This window comes from Thalassophryne amazonica, chromosome 19 (genome assembly GCF_902500255.1).
Source record: "Thalassophryne amazonica chromosome 19, fThaAma1.1, whole genome shotgun sequence".
Taxonomy (NCBI): Eukaryota; Metazoa; Chordata; class Actinopteri; order Batrachoidiformes; family Batrachoididae; genus Thalassophryne; species Thalassophryne amazonica.
In genome coordinates, this window is record NC_047121.1 from 41509360 (window position 1) to 41527488 (window position 18129).

At 40.7% G+C, this 18129-nt stretch overlaps 1 protein-coding gene across 3 annotated transcripts; it reads right to left on the reverse strand.

Annotated features, from left to right (window-relative positions):
* Positions 1–214: 214 nt before the first annotated feature.
* Positions 215–17508, reverse strand: LOC117500888. Of its 3 annotated transcripts, none has more exons than XR_004557881.1 (5): positions 6563–7220; positions 5136–5466; positions 4394–4569; positions 1246–1553; positions 215–1190 (listed from the first exon to the last, which is right to left on the reverse strand). XR_004557881.1 is itself a non-coding variant. In XM_034159674.1 (5 exons), the coding sequence occupies exons 1-5, from the start codon at positions 17464–17466 to the stop codon at positions 1304–1306; spliced, it is 1377 nt and encodes a 458-aa protein (XP_034015565.1). In that variant the 5' UTR covers positions 17467–17508; the 3' UTR covers positions 215–1303. The 3 variants fall into 3 exon arrangements, 2 of the variants coding, with proteins under 2 accessions (XP_034015565.1, XP_034015564.1); XM_034159674.1 differs by adding an exon at positions 17447–17508 and having other exon boundaries at positions 215–1553; positions 6563–7162; XM_034159673.1 differs by having other exon boundaries at positions 215–1553.
* Positions 17509–18129: the final 621 nt, after the last annotated feature.

Consider the following 18129-nt stretch of genomic DNA (forward strand, 5'->3'; position numbering starts at 1 on the left):
ACACCTCATTCATAAATAAGCATGTTTTGATTGTGGGAGGAAACCGGAGTGCCTGGAGGAAACCCACGCAAACACGTGGAGAACATACAAACTCTACACAGTAAGGGTGGGACGCGATCCCACAACCTTCTTGCTGTGAGGCAACAGTGCAAACCATTAAGCCACACTGTGCTGCCAACTGTCATTAATTATGCAAGGCACAAATTTCCTTAAGTCAACAAATCATGGCTTTAATATCACATATGTCCATACGCGTATGGCACCAACAGGAATCAAAGGATCGTAACATCTAAAAGTCTATCACAACAACTAAGAAACAGACTAATGAAATGTGTGGGTTTGGACTGTAACCTTATATGGCTCAGAAATAAAAGTTCAAAATGTTGGGAGTGTTGTGTGACAAAGTTCTCAGGCCCTATGACACACCTTATGGGAACACCTAAAATATGTTGGCCCAATGTATCCAGACTGGATCATTTTTATGAAGCAATGTTCTCTCTTTTTAGTTAGCACTGCCATAGTCCAGGAGCTACAGAAATGGGCTCCACCTGTCAGTGCCATTAATCAACACCAAATCATCACAGAATTAAGATATTTCAGATTTAAGTTCATATTATAACCCTCATGTGGTTTCAGAGAGTGCCAACCTTGACCTACTTTGTTTGGATCAGATTCAGGTCAACATAAAAATAGGCCTTCACCACAATATCACTCGACGTCAAATCCTGGATTGTAATGTGCTTGCTTGAATTCAGAGATCATCGACCTTGACTTACTTCTTCTGGGTCAGCTCCTTGGTTCACATGTAAAAATGGGCTTTCGCCTCACAGTACCTCCACACCAATCATTGCAGACCCATGACATTTGAATATACGTTCATATTACAACCGTCTTGCATGATGTCAGAGGATGTCAACCTTGGCATCGTTTTTGTGAGACAAATCAGGGAAGAATGCCAAATATCTCTCACTCGAGTTTACAACACCACTTTCAAAGAAGCGACTTGTCCTTCAGGACAGATCTCTTGTTTAGTTTCAGAATTACGCATCTCAGTGATATGAGCCAAATCCACTAGTCTATTTTAAAAGTTGGGGAAGCAACAGTGATAAAACAGTGTCTCGTTAAAGCTTTTAAACCCACACTCATATGAGGAGATACTTCCTCAAATCTTCAATAAATGTGGTCTGGGTTGCATTAATTTGGTTTGTCAGTGTGGCAATACCAGATAACTGTCACATGTGACATCTGAGTCACTGTAGTCTAAATGTTCACAGGCATGGTTGTACATTTGAGAACAGATTCTTTAAAACATTGTCACCTGTCCACTCAGGTTCTTCTTTGGGCTCAACATGTCCAACTTCAACACCTTGTCCACGTTGACGATCATCCTATCACTGAAGTCCCACAGTCTTTTGTCCACATGAAGCTGGTCCAGCGTTAACACCTTCCGCAGAGCCACGCGGACGTGAATGAGCCGACACACATCTGGGTTAACAGTCAAAGTTTCTCCAAACCACTTGAGCACACTGTGCACAGACGTCTGCTCCACAGCTCTGATGCACACAGATGGACAGACACACAATTAGACTGCAATTCACGCTGCATTATGTTGTGCTGGTACTGTTATTGTGCAGTATGCACTGCTGGAGAATGGTTTTGTGTCTTCTGCAGTGCACACTGAGCTCTCTGACAGGAAAGAAATATGACCTCAAAACAAAGGCTTTGAACCGGTTCGTGGAACGACAAACCAGAAACCTCTCTTTTTCTGGAACAGAACCATTTATTTAAAATAATGGTAACCTGTTCTTGAAAAGCTGATGCTTCACCCTACCCCTTTTCGGACATGTTGGGTACACAGTAGGAACTTTTTTGTTGTTGTCTTTACTGATCTATCTTGTAATTGTTGTTGTATCAAATGTTCGAAATAAACAGTTTTCATTCATTCAAAGATTTCCATTTACAATGACCCAGTGAGGACGTCAGATTCCATTAATGCACCACACCTAAACAGTTGGTGACAGTAATACATCGTGTTGGCTTGCAAACCACCAATAAACTCAACAGAAGAAGAAGAGCCGGTGGGGTTAACTTCTACATGTTTAATTTGGATGTTGGTGGCACAAAGCGCTGCTGTCCCGTGTTTCACTCTGAGAAATGCACCAGGAGCAGACAAACATTGACGGACTTCTTTAAAACACTGCATTTATTTGGTTCATTACAATGCTTTGCTTTTTCTTTTATTTGTGTCTTGGTGGATCAAATGGTATTTTTTTTCATCACAAGCAGAACGCTGAAGCTACATCACATGGCTGAACGCTGGCGGAATATATTTCAGCTTCAAAAGCATGTTGGGGCAACCGTTTGTGATTTGGCGCTATATAAATAAAATTGATTTGATTTTAAAATAACATTTTTCTTCTTGTTGATAGGATAAAGCATTGGAGTTCTCTGGTTCAGGCTGAGAAAAGGCCCCGACACTTGCACGCACTTTGCCGTGCACAAGAGTAAACCCGTCTCAAAGTTGTTGTAAACCGGTGCAAGTGCACAAAGAAAATTTTGAAATGTTCAAATCTCCATCACACATTAATTACATAAGCATTAAAAATCTTCTCTAGGGTGCCAAATTGGTTAAGGCCGGCACTGCTGAAGCGACGCTCTGATCTGATGAAACCATACAGTCTCAACTTAAAGTTAAGCATGACCTCGCCTCATGGCTACATTGTAGCAAAATCACACCGTAGATAACAGTTGGCATATGTATTTGAATATTTACAAATCATCAGGTGGAAACTAGCAATGGCAAATGTGCTGCACTGTGCATTGCTCCCGGAGTACAATAGGCCTCTGATACCTACAGAACCCCAGCAAGTATTTGTTATATCCTGAATTTTTGATTGTGTGTTTTAACTTGTTTCAGTTTCTTGAGTGAATTTCTGTTCATCCGGGTTTTTTTTTTTTTTTTTTTTTAATCTTTCTATTGATGCTGGTTTGGTACTTTTTAGGCTTTTATGGTAGAAATGGTTTCCTGTATTATGTTTGTACTCCCTCCTCAGACTTCACTGCTTCCTGCTCTCACTGATAGTTCCACTCTGCTGCCTTGCAGTGACCTGCTGACGCCATGGATCTGCTGAGTGATTGCTTTGTTTTGAACATTTACACTTAATAGATAACAGATAAGACGATGAATCAACATGATGTTAATAACACCTGCTAACAGGGCTTCATTGTAATATTTTCTGCACTGGTACATCCACGTGTGCAGCGTACACTCAACTATAAGCAATGGATCCTGCAGAAACAGTATAGCCTCTTCTAATAACTTTACTTTCAGTAACTACAAAATCATAATTACAGTGTGGCAACTTGCATTGCTTTGGGCAAGGTCAACGGAAAACTGAGTCATCTGTGGTATTTTGCTGTGGTGCAGCTGCAACATGCACACAGTGCCTACACTCCATTGTAAATATCTAAACGGTAAACCAGTAACAGCTTCATTATCTCTTTGAGGGAATGTTCACCGTCTAACAGCAACATGAGGAAATGTGACATTTTCTTTTGTTTCTAATTAAGAAATCTATGCCGCATTCGCCACACTACAGAACCATCCCAGGTGGCAACCATCCAGACAGACAAATGGTCTGTCTCCACCTCTTAAAGGAAACCATCTATCTGCTGCAACCAGGTGAAACGTGGGCATCCCCTTGGCCTTCTCCAGCTGCTGAGGCACGTCTGGCTCATGCATGCCCAGAGAAATGCATCACGTGACCAAAAGGCCTGACGCTCCTCTCTCACAATGCAGATTATCGCTATTCTTATGATTATTCAAAATGCATAGGAAATACCTATAACAACAACCAAAGTAATCTGAATGTGTAATATGGCATTAGGTCTGTAGTTTCTTTGGGCATGATCCACCACACAGGTGTTTCTGTGCTGTGGGCCCCAACAGTTGGAGAAGTCCAAGGCAGAAGCCTACTTTGCCTGGGTGTGGAAGACAGATGGTTGATTCCAGCGGGCCAGTTGTCTGCCTGGGTGGTTACCTTCCAGGACCCAAGATGGCTCGGTAGTCTGGATGCACCAGCGCAATGCTCCCAGGCCTGATCTGAATACGATACGGTCAACTGAAACCTGTAATATGTTAACACAGCTTGCTACACTCCATGACACTGGTTCCCAGTCCTGGTCCTCATGACGCTGAAGTCTGCACATTTTTCTTTTGATCCTGATCTACTCACACCAGATCAGCTCTGTTAAATGTGTTCAGCCAATCAACAGCTGGCTGAACAATGGAACACACCTAATTTGGGTCATTACCACCAGAAATGGGAGCCGCTACTCTGTAATTTTGTGTGTTCTTAAACTTGATGTAAAGCACCTCAAATGTTCTCCTTACCTTGGCTGAACTATCATTTTGTAGGGGTGGACTATTGTTCTGTCTGGCTCCTCCCGATAGATGTGCTCCAAAATGTTAACTCCTGGCACATCTTTCCATTGCGGTAAATTAAACATCCTGTTTGGTTCAAAGTGTTTTTTGGGGAAAATATGATTCTCAATGAGGAATACTCCAGCCTGCAGGAACACATTTGACAGTGTGGGGAAAAAAAAAAAAAAGTAGACAAACAAATGTTAACCATCAGCACGTGGAAACTAAGGTAACATGTTCCATGTCATTAAGAAACCAGTGTCGCAGACCGAACGGCCGCCCCTAAAAATCGGTCCGCCTTTTACATATGCACAAGCGTCATTTTGAACCACAGATGACCACAACCATCAGATGATAAAGGTAAAACCTCTTAAATCATTCTAAAGTCAGTTTTAAGCAGAAATTAGGCCGTTTTAAGCAGAAATAAGGCAAAATTCCATAACACTGAAATGTCCGATGCGCAGTCAACACATCAGCTAGTAGCTCATTTAGCCACAGCGTTCTGATCGCTTCCACTGCCTTTTTCGATGAAATAATGCTGAGTTTATCTGGAAATGATTCTTGTACAAAAGCTTCAGATATCTGTCGCTGAGATAGATGACTGGTGTGCAGTTTGAAGCAGAAACGAGGTGTTAATCCATGAACCACGTCATCAGGGGGGACGGATTTTTAGGCGGACTGTTCGGTCTTTGACACCGGTACACTACTGTACCTTTGGATGCTGCTGTTGGAGCATGTCCATTAGCGCCATCAGGTTGTTGTGCTGGTATGGCATTATGATCTCATCTATGTCATTCAACAGGACATAGCGAGACCGGTCCATGGATCTATAAACGCACTCATTTAGTGTAGTCAACTGTCCGTAGTAATGTAGGTCTCCACCATGCTTTGTGTAAAGCCACCCACGAGATGGATTGAGATGTTGGTCAATGGGCCAGGTAACCACTTCCAAAAAACCCTCCTGTGTGTAAGTTTGCAGTAAACGGTCAAGATCTGGACCACAGCTAGTATTATAGATCACTACCCTATCCACCCCCAGCAACCTAGGGCAAGTTGACACACACACAAACAAAAATGAGAACATGTGCACTCAAAGTCAACAGTGTGTCATTATGTTGCAGATTTTGTTCCATGCAAGTACAAGCTCACATATAGGCTACAGATCTGTATACATGTAGGGCTGCAGTTATTTTCGTAATTGATTAATCTGTCGAGCATTTTCTCGATTAGTTCTTCGGTTCATAAAATGGTGAAAAATGTCTGTTTCCAGAATCATGTCCTTAAATATCTTGATTTGTCCCCAACCTAAATATTGATGGATTATTAACTGAGCAAGCGAGGTTAAAAAACGGCTGTTTTTTAACTGTGTTGACAGAATTTAATAGCTATTTATGGAGTATTTTCATGTTCGACTGTTTTTCTAATTGTGTTTTTGGTTTTGTGGTTTGTAAGGAAGTTTTCAATCTGTTCTTGACTGTTAGGAGTTGCGTTTTTGTGTTGGTCTTCATTTTGCACGCCCGCTTTGAGCTTGTTTGCTGTTAATTCCTCCAATTGAATGAGAAAAAATGTCAAATATCAAAATCGCAAATCTGATACACGATGTGGACCAATTGTCATGGCAATGGTCTGACATGGGGAAAATAGACTGGAAATCAGCAAATCAGAGCGCACGTGTACCATTGTAGCCATATAATAACTTCAGTTTATTATCTGAGAGGAGTAAAGAACTTAGTGAGACCCTTCGGCTGCTCCCTTGTTTTCACTCGGGGTCGCTACAGCAGATCCAAGATGGATCTGCATGTTGATTTGGCACACGTTTTACACCGGATATCCTTCCTCAGAAAAATGTGTCAGGGGTGAGGTTTGAACAGGGAACCTCCCACACTGAAACCAAGCACACTAACCACTAGGCCACCACCCCTGCAGCAGTAAACTAAATAAAGTAAGTAAGAAGCTGAAATAAGAATTTGGATTTCTTTTCTTTTTTTTTTTTTTTAAGTATGCAAAAAGATTAATTGGTTGCAAAAATAGTTGGCAATTAATTTAAACTGATTATTCGTTGCAGCTCTACCAAGGTGCTATTGGTCACATTCTTCCTGATCTTTAGGCTGAGTGGAAATTGGGTTGTAATCTTCTAACCTGTAGATTTCCATAGTCTGTGTAAACTGAAGCACATTGTTGTAGCCTCCAAACAAGCTGGATATGCAGACTGTGAAGTTAAACTGCAGCTTGTTGTCTTCCTCACCAACGTTCTTCTGATTTCGTATTGTGAGCCAGTTTTGATAGGGTGCTTTTTTGTTTTGTGTATCAGGCAGAAGACTGACATGAGAAGCCTTACAGTTTGGAGGAAGTTGGCACATGACATCTGTGGTCACAAAAGGAAAACCAAAGTTGTCTGTGTGTTCAAAAATTTTTGCTGGAGTGCCATCAGATGTTTGATCTGTACAGCAGAAGTGACAGTAAAGGGGCTGGATGGAGTCTCTCCTGAATATGCCAATGATGCGTACATCCAAACCCCTCACCCTCTGGTCCATGAAAGCCGAAACCAGGAGGTGCTTGGTGTTGTGGAGGGGGGTGATGGTGTGTTTAGAGATCTGCAGGTGGCACTCAGACTGATTTGGCTTGAGGTTTAACTTGAACTTCACAGGGTATTTCACACCAAACATGAGGCTGATGATGATGACAGTAACGAAGAGGAAGAAAATTTTCCTTCTGCGCTCGTTCCCCTTGTTCAACGATCTGCAGATCAGAATGAGTGGCATCATGAGACAGCAGTTAGAATCATAATCCAAAAAATAAACTTGTGAGTAACAGACACTGTGATGATGATGACTAATGCTGTATTATTATTACTACACTTGAATTAACCACTATGGTTGTTTGGAAGAAAAAAAGGCTTTATCTCCATTTGTCTTTTAAACATCTAGATCAGCTATTTTGCATTTGCAAACAAATTCATTGGTCATGTTATCAATTTATTTGCTAGATGCATTATTCTAATGCAGTGAATTCAATCTAATGAAATCCTGCTAAAATCTATGGAAAAAGTTTACAATAAGCGTTCATCAAGTGACATGCGTTAATGAAGTAATACACATTAACGAACAGTTAATTAAGCATTAACTAAAGTGTTTAGTAATCATTTATTAATGGTATTCAGTATCTTTATAATTTACTAGTACAGTACCCATAGGAAGTTTGTATCTATATACCAGTGGTTCCCAAACTTTTTCTGCCAGGCCCCCCTTTGGCCAATCAAAATTGTCTCAGGCCCCCCACTACCCCTGACTGTACACATCAACATGTAAATGTATGACAAACACACTCGGTCCCAAACTGCTATTGTTTATAGAATAAACCTCAATGAAACTTTGAACTTTTGTAGAAATAATAACCACAGCTTTTAACTGTTTTTTAAAATTCTGAATGTGAGGATGAACATTTCCCTGTGAATAAAACATTGAACATCTTGAATATGTTTTCTTCCAGCCCTGCAATAAGTCAGTGCCTACAGTGGGCTTGTTTTGTGTCACAGATCTTCCCCAGTCTTGGGTGCAGCTGTGAGACAGCCACTCTCAGTTCATTTTCAATGGCCAGTTTTGATCTGTACTTTGTCTTGATGGAGGCAACAGCAGAAAAACCTATCTCACACAGGTAGGATGTGGCAAAAGGGAGGAGTGTGGTCAAGGCTCTCCTGCCCAGCAGCGAGTACTCCTTCTCCACTCCAATCCAAAATGCAGACAATGTCTTTGATTTGAACTCCAGTCGCATCCTTGAATCTGAGGTGACAATGAACTGCTCTTCCTCTGCTGTGCTAAAGTCATCAGCTGGAGTTGCACTGAAGGGGTCTCTGATCCAGTCATATTTTGATGAATCTTGCACTGGAAAATACTTTTGGAAATGTGTTTTAAGGGCAGAGATGTGATTTTTCATGCATGGGATCACTGTGTTCTGCAGCTTGTTTGAATCAATGAATGACTTCAAGCTTTCAAATGAGTCTATATTCCCCCCTGTAACTCGCTGCTCCCACATCCCTAATTTTCTTGTGAATGATGTGATTTTATCTGCCAGCTGGGGGAGGTGTGTCTTAATGAACTTAATCTGCAGATGCAGGGCACTAAGTTTTTGAAACATGTCACAGGTATGCAAGCTTCATGAGGAAGTTGTTATCTTTAAACTTGTGGGCAAGCTCACTACCCTCCTCCTCCAGGAAGATTTTGATCTCATCCCGCAATTCAAACACCCTGGACAAAACCTTCCCCTGTGACAGCCACTGGGACTCGCTGTGGAACAGTACAGCTGTGTGGTCGGAGCCCATCTCCTCACACAATGCAGAGAAAATCCGGGCTTTGGCAGGTCGTGTTTTGATGAAGTTTACTGTAGCAATAACGTCGGTCATAACATCATTCAGCTCAGGACTCAGCTGTTTGGAAGCGAGCGCCTCTCGGTGTATCATGGTCCACTGCACATCCGGGGAGACGCGCTTGATGAGCGCCTGCAGCCCTCCCCATCTCCCAGCCATTGCTTGAGCGCCGTCTGTGCAGATTCCCACACAGTCCTCCCATTTTAACTCAGCATCGTTCAAGTAAGTGTCAATGATGTTAAACAACTCATCCGCAGTGGCCCTGTTTTTCATAGGTTTACAGAAAAGTAAATCCTCCCTCAAATCCTCATTATCGATGAATCTGACATATGTTATTAATAAACAGTCCTTCTTGCTATCCGTGGCTTCGTCCACCTGCAGAGCAAAACGTTGTCTCATAAAATGTCACTGAGCTGCTCCTCCATATCTTTTGACATGTCATAGCTGCGCCTTGCAATGGTATTGTTTGATAGAGGTATAGTCTTTAGTTTATTGGCAGTTGTTTCATCAGTCATCGTGGAAACCATATCAATAGCTGCAGGCAGTATTAATTCCTCAGTGATGGTGTGTGTTTTTTTTTTTTTTTACATTTTGCAACTCTGTAGGCTACTTTATAAGAGGCAAGTTGCGCATTTGATGTAGAAACAGCTGCGTTTGTAAATGTATTCTGTTGTGCATGACAGCTGAGAAGTTTTTTTCCTGAAGAACTCCACAGGCTTCTGTGTGTGTGCAGGATGTAAGGTCTCTAAGTGACGCTTTATCTTGTTTGGCTTCATGCTGTCCGAAGCTAGCACTTTGAGGCACAGCATACACTGTGGTCTCTCTTCATTACCCACCGTTGTACATGTGAAGCCGAGGTCAGCGGACGTGTGAATGTGAATGTCAGCGGACCTCCCATGGTTGCCATGGTTTGCTAGCTGTCCAACACAAAGTATATTGTTTGTATTTAGCCTTGTCGCGCCCCCCCTGCAATGACGCCACGCCCCCCCCCAGGGGGGCGCACGGCCCACTTTGGGAACCACTGCTATATACTAAGTGTGGCGGTCCCATTTTTTGTCCTCAATGTTCTGTGGATCTGCTCACCTCACACATCTCTACGCTCTCGATCTTCTCATATCCTCTGTAGTTATGAATGCACATCATGTCTCTCTCACAAATGCCCTTAATTTCCCACATTTTGCAGTTAATTAGAACTGCCGATCTGTGATATACTGCCAATTTTCACCTAGCGAATATGAATACGTCCAGCTTCCATGTATGACATTCAATGCATTGTCACTGAGCACTGTTTTTTTTTCAATATTTCATCAAGGTAGGTCATTGAAAATGATCTGAAGATGTTTTCTAGGGCAAAACATCGACAGATTCCAAATCTGCCATTACATTTGTGCCAGCTATTATGGTTCGGGCGCCATGGGCCCCGCTTTTGATGCCGAAAATAGCGCTCGGGCAGGCTCCTCACCAAATGCATAAAAAAGGTATAGTTTTGTGAAAGCAATACTTCTTAATTATTTCACACAAATATGTCAGCATGTTTTTATTACACTTTCTTTCCAGTCTTGCCTTGAATTTCATGCATTCTTATAATTTATTAGAATCTGTCATTCCCATCATACTTCAGCATACACTAGGTGGCGCTGCTACTGCTGCAAATGTCTTACTGCCACATGGTGTATAGATAAATTTTATTGACAACTTCATAACATAATCAGAAAAAATTAAAACTTACATCCATTTTATTACACTACAGAGTCAGTCATTTCATAATTATTAGGCGTTAAAAAAGATTTAAGAAGTTTAACCTTCTTAAATAAGGGCTCAGTGTGTCTGTTATAGCTGCTACTTGCAAATGCTTTGAAAGCTTTCTTTTGGAAGCTAATACATTGTGTCACTATACTGCTGCACACTTTTCCGGGTCAGTGACTCTCAATTAGTACACTCTTCACTGTCTGAAGAACGGGTACTTTGCTAGTTCCTATAGAAAATTGGGGGCTTAAGTAGATTTTTCATGGCTAGTTGTATGAGGCTGTGTTTGAAGGTGGGATGTACATGAGGTGTACTTATGTTATATTATTTGAATACAGTATTTCAAAATGTTTTTTACAAAATCAGTTTTATTTTCAATTATATAAAAATAAATAGATTCCTATTTAACAGGCTATTGGAAGAGACAGACAAAATTATACAGAACATTTAGAATATTTGAAACAGCAAATCCTCAGTACCCCAACTCCTGAACACAGTTTATTTAAACTTGAAGTTGTACTCAGAGCAAATATAAGATGTTATTCAGCTTATGTAATTACAGTGGGGAAAATAAATATTTGACCCCCCGTCAGTTTTGCAGGTTTTCCCACCTACAAAGAATGGAGAGGTCTGTAATTTTTATCGTAGGTACACGTCAACTGTGAGACAGGATCTTAAAAAAAAAAAAAAATATCCAGAAAATCACATTGTATGATTTTTAAATAATTCATTTGCATTTTATTGCATGAAATACGTATTTGCACCCCTACCAACCAGCAAGAATTCTGGCTCTCACAGACCTGTTAATTTTTCTTTAAGAGGCCCTCTTAAAGAGACTCAATCTCCCTCGGTCTGGGATTCCATGCAAGATCTCACTTTGTGGAGTAAGGATGATTCTGAGAAAGCTCAGAACTACACAGGAGGACCTGAAGAGAGCTGGGACCACAGTCACAAAGATTACATTAGTAACACATGATGCTTTCATGCTTAAAATCCTGCAGGGCAGCAATGTCCCCCTGCTCAAGCCAGCACATGTCCAAGCCCGTTTGAAGTTCAGCAGTGACCATCTGGATGATCCAGAGGAGGCATGGGAGAAGGTCATGTGGTCAGATGAGACCAGAATAGAGCTTTTTGGAATCAACTCCACTTACCATGTTTATAGGATGAGAACAACCCCAAGAAAACCATCCCCACCGTGAAGCATGCGGGTGGAAACATACTCTGGGGGTGCGCTTCTGCAAAGGGGACAGGACGACTCCACCGTATTGAAGGGAGGATGGATGAGGTCATGTACTGCAAGATTTTGGCAAACAACCTCCTTCCCTCAGTAAGAGCATTGAAGATGGGTCATGGTTGGATCTTCCAGCATGACAATGACTCCAAACACACAGCCAGGGCAACTAAGAAGGGGCTCCGTAAGAAGCATTTCAAGGTCCTGGAGTGACCTGGCCAGTCTCCAGACCTGAACTCAATAGAAAATCTTTGGAGGGAGCTGAAACTCCAAACCTGAAAGATTTGGAGAAGATCTGTATGGAGGAGTGGACCAAAATCCCTGCTGCAGTGTGTGAAAACGTGGTCAAGAACTACAGGAAACGTCTGACCTCTGTAATGGCAGACAAATGTTTCTGTACCAATTGTTAAGCTCTGTTTTTCTTGGGGGTCAAATACTTATTTTACGTAATAAAATGCAAATTATTTAAAAATCATACAATGTGATTTTCTGGATTTTTTTTTTATTCTGTCTCTCACAGTTGAAGTGTACCTACGATAAAAATTACAGACCTCTCCATTCTTTGTAGGTGGGAAAACCTGCAAAACTGACAGGGGGTCAAATACTTATTTTCCACACTGTACATTGTGAGAAAATATATTTTATTAATTTTTTTATGTACTTATTGAAATGTTGTACAAATAGTGGGAAATTTGTTGGTGTTATCAAAAAAACAGGAACACTGACAGCATGCGTAGTATTTGCAAGTATTTGCTGGGATGCTGGCATTAAATGTTTTATTGTGAAAGGGTGTGAGCAACATGTGAACTATTTGATGTTGTTTAACGTTGCTACCAGTAACATCAGCGAGCCACACCATCTTGGAAGTACGAATGTTACAATGTAAATCAAAATAAAGGTTTTGAAAATTAATCTCCCAAATTTTCAGCACACAGGATGTGCATCACTGTGCCACGTGCAAGCCATATCCAAAAGTTGAAGTTGATCTGACAAATGCAAACAAATGCAAATTCAAAGATCATTCATTCAAACATCTGTATGCAAGTTCAAGTCAGTCTGCTGTGACACCACTTTGCCAAGGTCTAAAAGAAGACCCAAACGAGGGCAGTACAATGGTTCCAGCATGAAGCCCTGTTCAATTTTATTCAACTTTCATATTTTTTGCTAGAAAAATTAACTTGTCAAAAACTGTCACATTCTATAAAGTATTTTTTTTAAAGATAATTAATGTTAAAGAATCCCTTTACTTTTGTGCAATTTATTTTATATCTCTTTCTATTAACAGTTCATTTAATGTTTGTTAATATATCTTTTTAAATAAAGTTTTAAAATCAAAAACATTGTGGGAGAGGCAACAAAGTGAGTAAAACGGCCTTAAAAATATTTAGAACCACAAATAAACATGATTCTTGGTTTGTTTATTTATTTTGCCATTAAAATTGGTAATCATTTATTAAAATAAAATAACTTCAAGGTCAGGGCTTTTCAAGGTCTGCAGACTATTTAATCACAGTGGAGTGACGAGGATTGTAGATATTCCTCTGCTCAGTGCTTTCAGGTAGAGGTGGGCGATACCGGGAACTTTGGTATTGATCTGATACCAAGTAAATACAGGCCCAGTATCGCCGATATCAATACCGATACTTTCTCATATTTAAGCTTCATAGATCCAAAGGATCCAAAAGACCTAGGATAGAATTTCGCCAAACATTGTAACAACAAAATACTTTATCACAATCAACATTTTTGTTTAAAAAAAAAAAAATATCACTCAACATAACTTAAACCAAAACTTACTTAGGTAGAGGACTGACAAACCACAATACAAGGGTGTGCTGCTCTGTGTTGTGTGACACAGCGCAGCCCTCCTCTTACAGAGAGTAGACTTTGATGAATCTGTGTGCGCAGCAGTCAGTGCGTGCGGGAGAGAAAAAAGCTTGAGTATTAATCTTTTTACACGAGGATCGTTCAATATCAATACCAGCGTTGGTATCAATATTAGGATCGATCCGCCCACCTCTACTTTCAGGCTGCTGCAGGCTGCAGAGGAGGGGGAACCCGCTGCCACTCTAACAACAGAGACTTTCACTTTCAGTCACCAAACATCAGAAAAGTCTCCAGTAACGCCAGGAAAAGTAGCTAGATTTGTCGCTAGTCGCTTTTGAGGAAATAAGTAATCAAGAGGGTTTGGAAAGTCGCCAGATTTAGCGAGAAAGTCGGCAAGTTGGCAACACTGAATGCACGCAACGCGAACTCACCTGTGAATAACCCTGTACCGAAACGGCTCAATACAAATACATGTATCGTTACACCCTTACACCCGAGTGAAAATGAGGGAGCTTCCAAAGGTACTTACTTTTTAATGATGTGTACATATGCTGTACAACTGTCCTACCCTGACAAGTAAACAGTTAAAGGACATCATTGAAACCTCAGAATTACCATGATGTTTATGCCCATGATGCATGTATGTAAATTTACACTCACAACATTTTACAGACAGAGCGTGTGTGTGTTCAGACCCAAACAGGGGCAAAAACTCAGGCAGGCAGGATATCATGGTTTCCTCTCCATTGTTATTACAGTTTTTTTTTTGCAATCACTTCAACGCTAACCTGAGACGTTTGTGGTCAATTTTCAAAACATTAGATACAACACTCATAACAGTCAGTACTTGTAACACAGCCCAACCATGTGTTCAAAACCTTGCATTGTGTATTCATATCACTGAAGAAACAAGATCTCATAATTACAAGATCTTGTAACTATGAGATCAGGATCTTGTAATTATGAGAAAAGATCAGGTGTCTAAATTGTTTTATGTACATACTTCCGTACTTCCAGTCCCTCAGTAAAGAAGCAGGCTGATCTCAGCTGATAACACACTGCAATCAAACACAAAGTGTGGATTTTCCCCTGAAGTGCTCCCGGATGAATGTCCAGGAAGGGACACCGGACATCTTCCAGCTTTCACTCACACAGTCCCACCGAACACTGAGGGACAAAACGGGGCTCACTCCCACCCGGGCGCATGCCAGTCTTTGGGCCCTGTGCCCCGCCTCGCTGGAGGAGTTTCATTCATCCAGGAATAGTTTAGGGGGAAATCCACACTTTGAGTGAATGCAATACGAGGTCTGTTAGAAAAGTATCGGACCTTTTTATTTTTTTCAAAACCTGATGGATTTGAATCACGTGTGCTTGCATGAGCCAACCTTGAACCTTCGTGCGCATGTGTGATTTTTTTCACGCATTTTTTCAGGTGGAAACCATTCGGATTATTCAGACGGCTTTCGGTGACGATCCTCTCGGCATCACACAGATTAAGGAGCGGTACAACCGGTTTAAAGATGGCCGCACAACAGTGGAGGGCGCGCCGTGCTCTGGGCGGCCATCAACACGCTGAAACGACTGGATTATTTCCAAAGTGAACGTTGTGGTGATGTGGGACCGTCGTGTAATTATCCGAGAATTTTGCCATGAAAAGAGCGGCGGTGAAATTCATCGGCACGAAGCTGATGGCGCAGCAACAGCGCCTCCGTGATGAAGCCTCACAGGACATGTGGCATGTCCACCTCGTCCACAATTTCTTGGATAGTCACACGACTGAAAAGCCACCGAAAGCCGTCTGAATCTTCCGAATGGTGCAAGATCTGGGCATGTCCTGTGAGACTTCAACACGGAGCTGCTTTTGCTGCGCCACCAGCGTCGTGCCGATGAATTTCGCCGCCGCTCTTCATGGCAAAATCTTCTTTCACAGTGGAATGTGCTGAAAAAGTGCTGATGTCCACCTCTTCCGCAATTTCTCGGATAATCACACGGCGGTCCTGCATCACCACAGCGTTCACTTTGGAAATTATCAGGTCATTTCAGCGTGTTGATGCCGATCGGAGCGCGGCGCGCCCTCCACCGTTGTGCAGATGTCTTTAAACCAGTTGTACCGCTCCTTAATCTGTGTGATGCCGAGAGGATCGTCACCGAAACCCGTCTGAATAATCTGAATGGTTTCCACCTGGCTGTGGCCAGTTTCTAACAAAATTTGATGCAGTCGCGCTGCTCCAGTCGTTCTGCCATTTCCTTGCAAAGAAAAAAACGACAACTTTGTTTTTACCAAAGGCGCAGTTACTTACCACTTTGAGTAGTTGTATTTATTGCTAGTTGGATGCATTTAATGACATGAAATAGTTGTATTTATTGCTAGTTGGATGCATTTAATGACATGAAACAGCAGTCATATCATATTAGATGTGTATATTCCATTTTAGAACAATGATACTTTGACATTAACTTGTGTCATTTTACATTCAGTGAACAAATGACTTAAGCGTAATGTATGGGTGATTCTTTAACTACGGGCACTATTGGCCTTGTAAATGTAATTTCCACCACACCATTCCCTTACAATATAAAGCGCCTTGGGGCAACTGTTTGTTGCGATTTGGCGCTATATACATGTGCTCTGATGTCACTGTTTATCTCCATAGAAACTACCCAAACAATCTTTCATACAAACTGTTTAAAGGGACCTTACAGTGTTGTGGTGGAAATTACGGCAATAGTGTGGGACAACTACATTTTGTTTACAAAATTCACAACAGTTGTATGACATTGAATACCCCAATTATGTTTTATTTTACTGATATTTTATTCAGAGATATTTTAAAACATTAGAAAAAACATTTCTTTACCATTCATTTTTATCATTGAAGATCAAAAGTCTGGATGTGAGACAAGCACAAAACAGCAATATTTGCATATAATGATGCTGAAAATAGGTGAAAAAGTCATCATAGACTACTAGGACAAATTTCTTAACACACTTTCATTGTAAAGATAACTATAAATGATCAAAGGACATAATAAGTGCCTAAGAATCTAAGAATCACCCGTATATTGTAACCAAGCAATTGAAAAACATGTTTAGAGTTTTGAGAACTTGTCTATTTTGATGATCTGTGTTGAGGTTCGTATCTAGAGTTTTGAAAATTGTGCATGGACTTGTGAGGTTAGCGCTGAAGCGATTGCAAAAACTGTAATCAACAGACCAAAACTCTAACCCAAACGTCAAAGCTGGATTCAGCCACACTCGCAATATTTTATTTAATTTCAACTGTAGCCTATAACTTCAGAGTTGGCGTGAATGTCTTGTTGGCTTTCCTCACCTGTCTCCTTCTCGTACAGTCACTCAGTTTTTCAGAACTTCCTACAGCAGATTATTTACTGTGCAATAACAGGCACAAAAGAAGTCTAATATTCAACTTGAAAATGTTTGTAAATCCAACCTGACTTGTCCAAAGAAAATCAGCTTAGAAAGTGACAATTTCTTTCTTTCTTTTGCAAATTCAGTGTGCCAAATGTGTCATCTTGAAATGTTATGTCTGTATAATAATAATAATAATGAGAAGAAGAAGAATTATTAATTTCACAAAGATGAACGCCTTTTTAAAATTTCACTAACTTTGAACATTGCATTGAATATTTATAGAATTGGTTCATGTGCGTTTATTTCTCAACATATTTTGAAAACTGCATTTAAGCTTCAGGGCTACCAAACAGTTAATACGACTACGTTAAATAAATGAGGCAGCTTTATTTTCCTTTTCTTTTTTCTTAATTTAAGGCAGACACGGTTTTCATGTGTTGAAAGCTGTCGCTTACAGTTAAACTAACGGTTAGGTAAACTTACTGACAGATGAAGCAAAGCATCTTCCTCTTTTTGTGAAGTTAAATCACGATACGACGTCTGCTGACTGAAAAACGCCGTCGAGAACGTTTGGCTTCCTTATAAACTCTTTTTAATACGCTGTGGGCGGAGCCTGCAGTTCTCCAGAAATTTCTTTATTTTCAACCTTTATTTAACCAGGAAAATAAACAATCCACTGAGGTTAAGAACCTGTTTTTCAGGGGATACCTGTCCAAGACAAGCAGGAGCAAATACAAAAGCACAATTACACAATTAAACCAACACAAACAAAAGACAAATAAAAAGAGTTGCTTAGTTGGCGTCAAGCACTCTCAATTTGGATTTGAAAGCATTCTGTGAAATGAATTCTGTTAATTTTCACTTCTTTTGCAACATATTCCAAGCAAAAGGTGCAGAGTGGACTAAATAAGCCCTTTTACCCAATTCAGTACTGACATACCGAACAGAACGCAACAAGTAATCGTGTGAGCGGAAAGAATAAGGACCAGCACTTTATTTAATTTCATTAATTTAATTTATACAGTGCCAAATCACAACAAAGTTGCCTCAAGGTGCTTCATACAAGTAAGGTCAAACCTTACCAACCTTACCACTTCTCTGTACAATTAAAGTACAATTCTAATCCAATTACATTTTTTTTTCGTGAATCTGATTGGTTAAGCGTG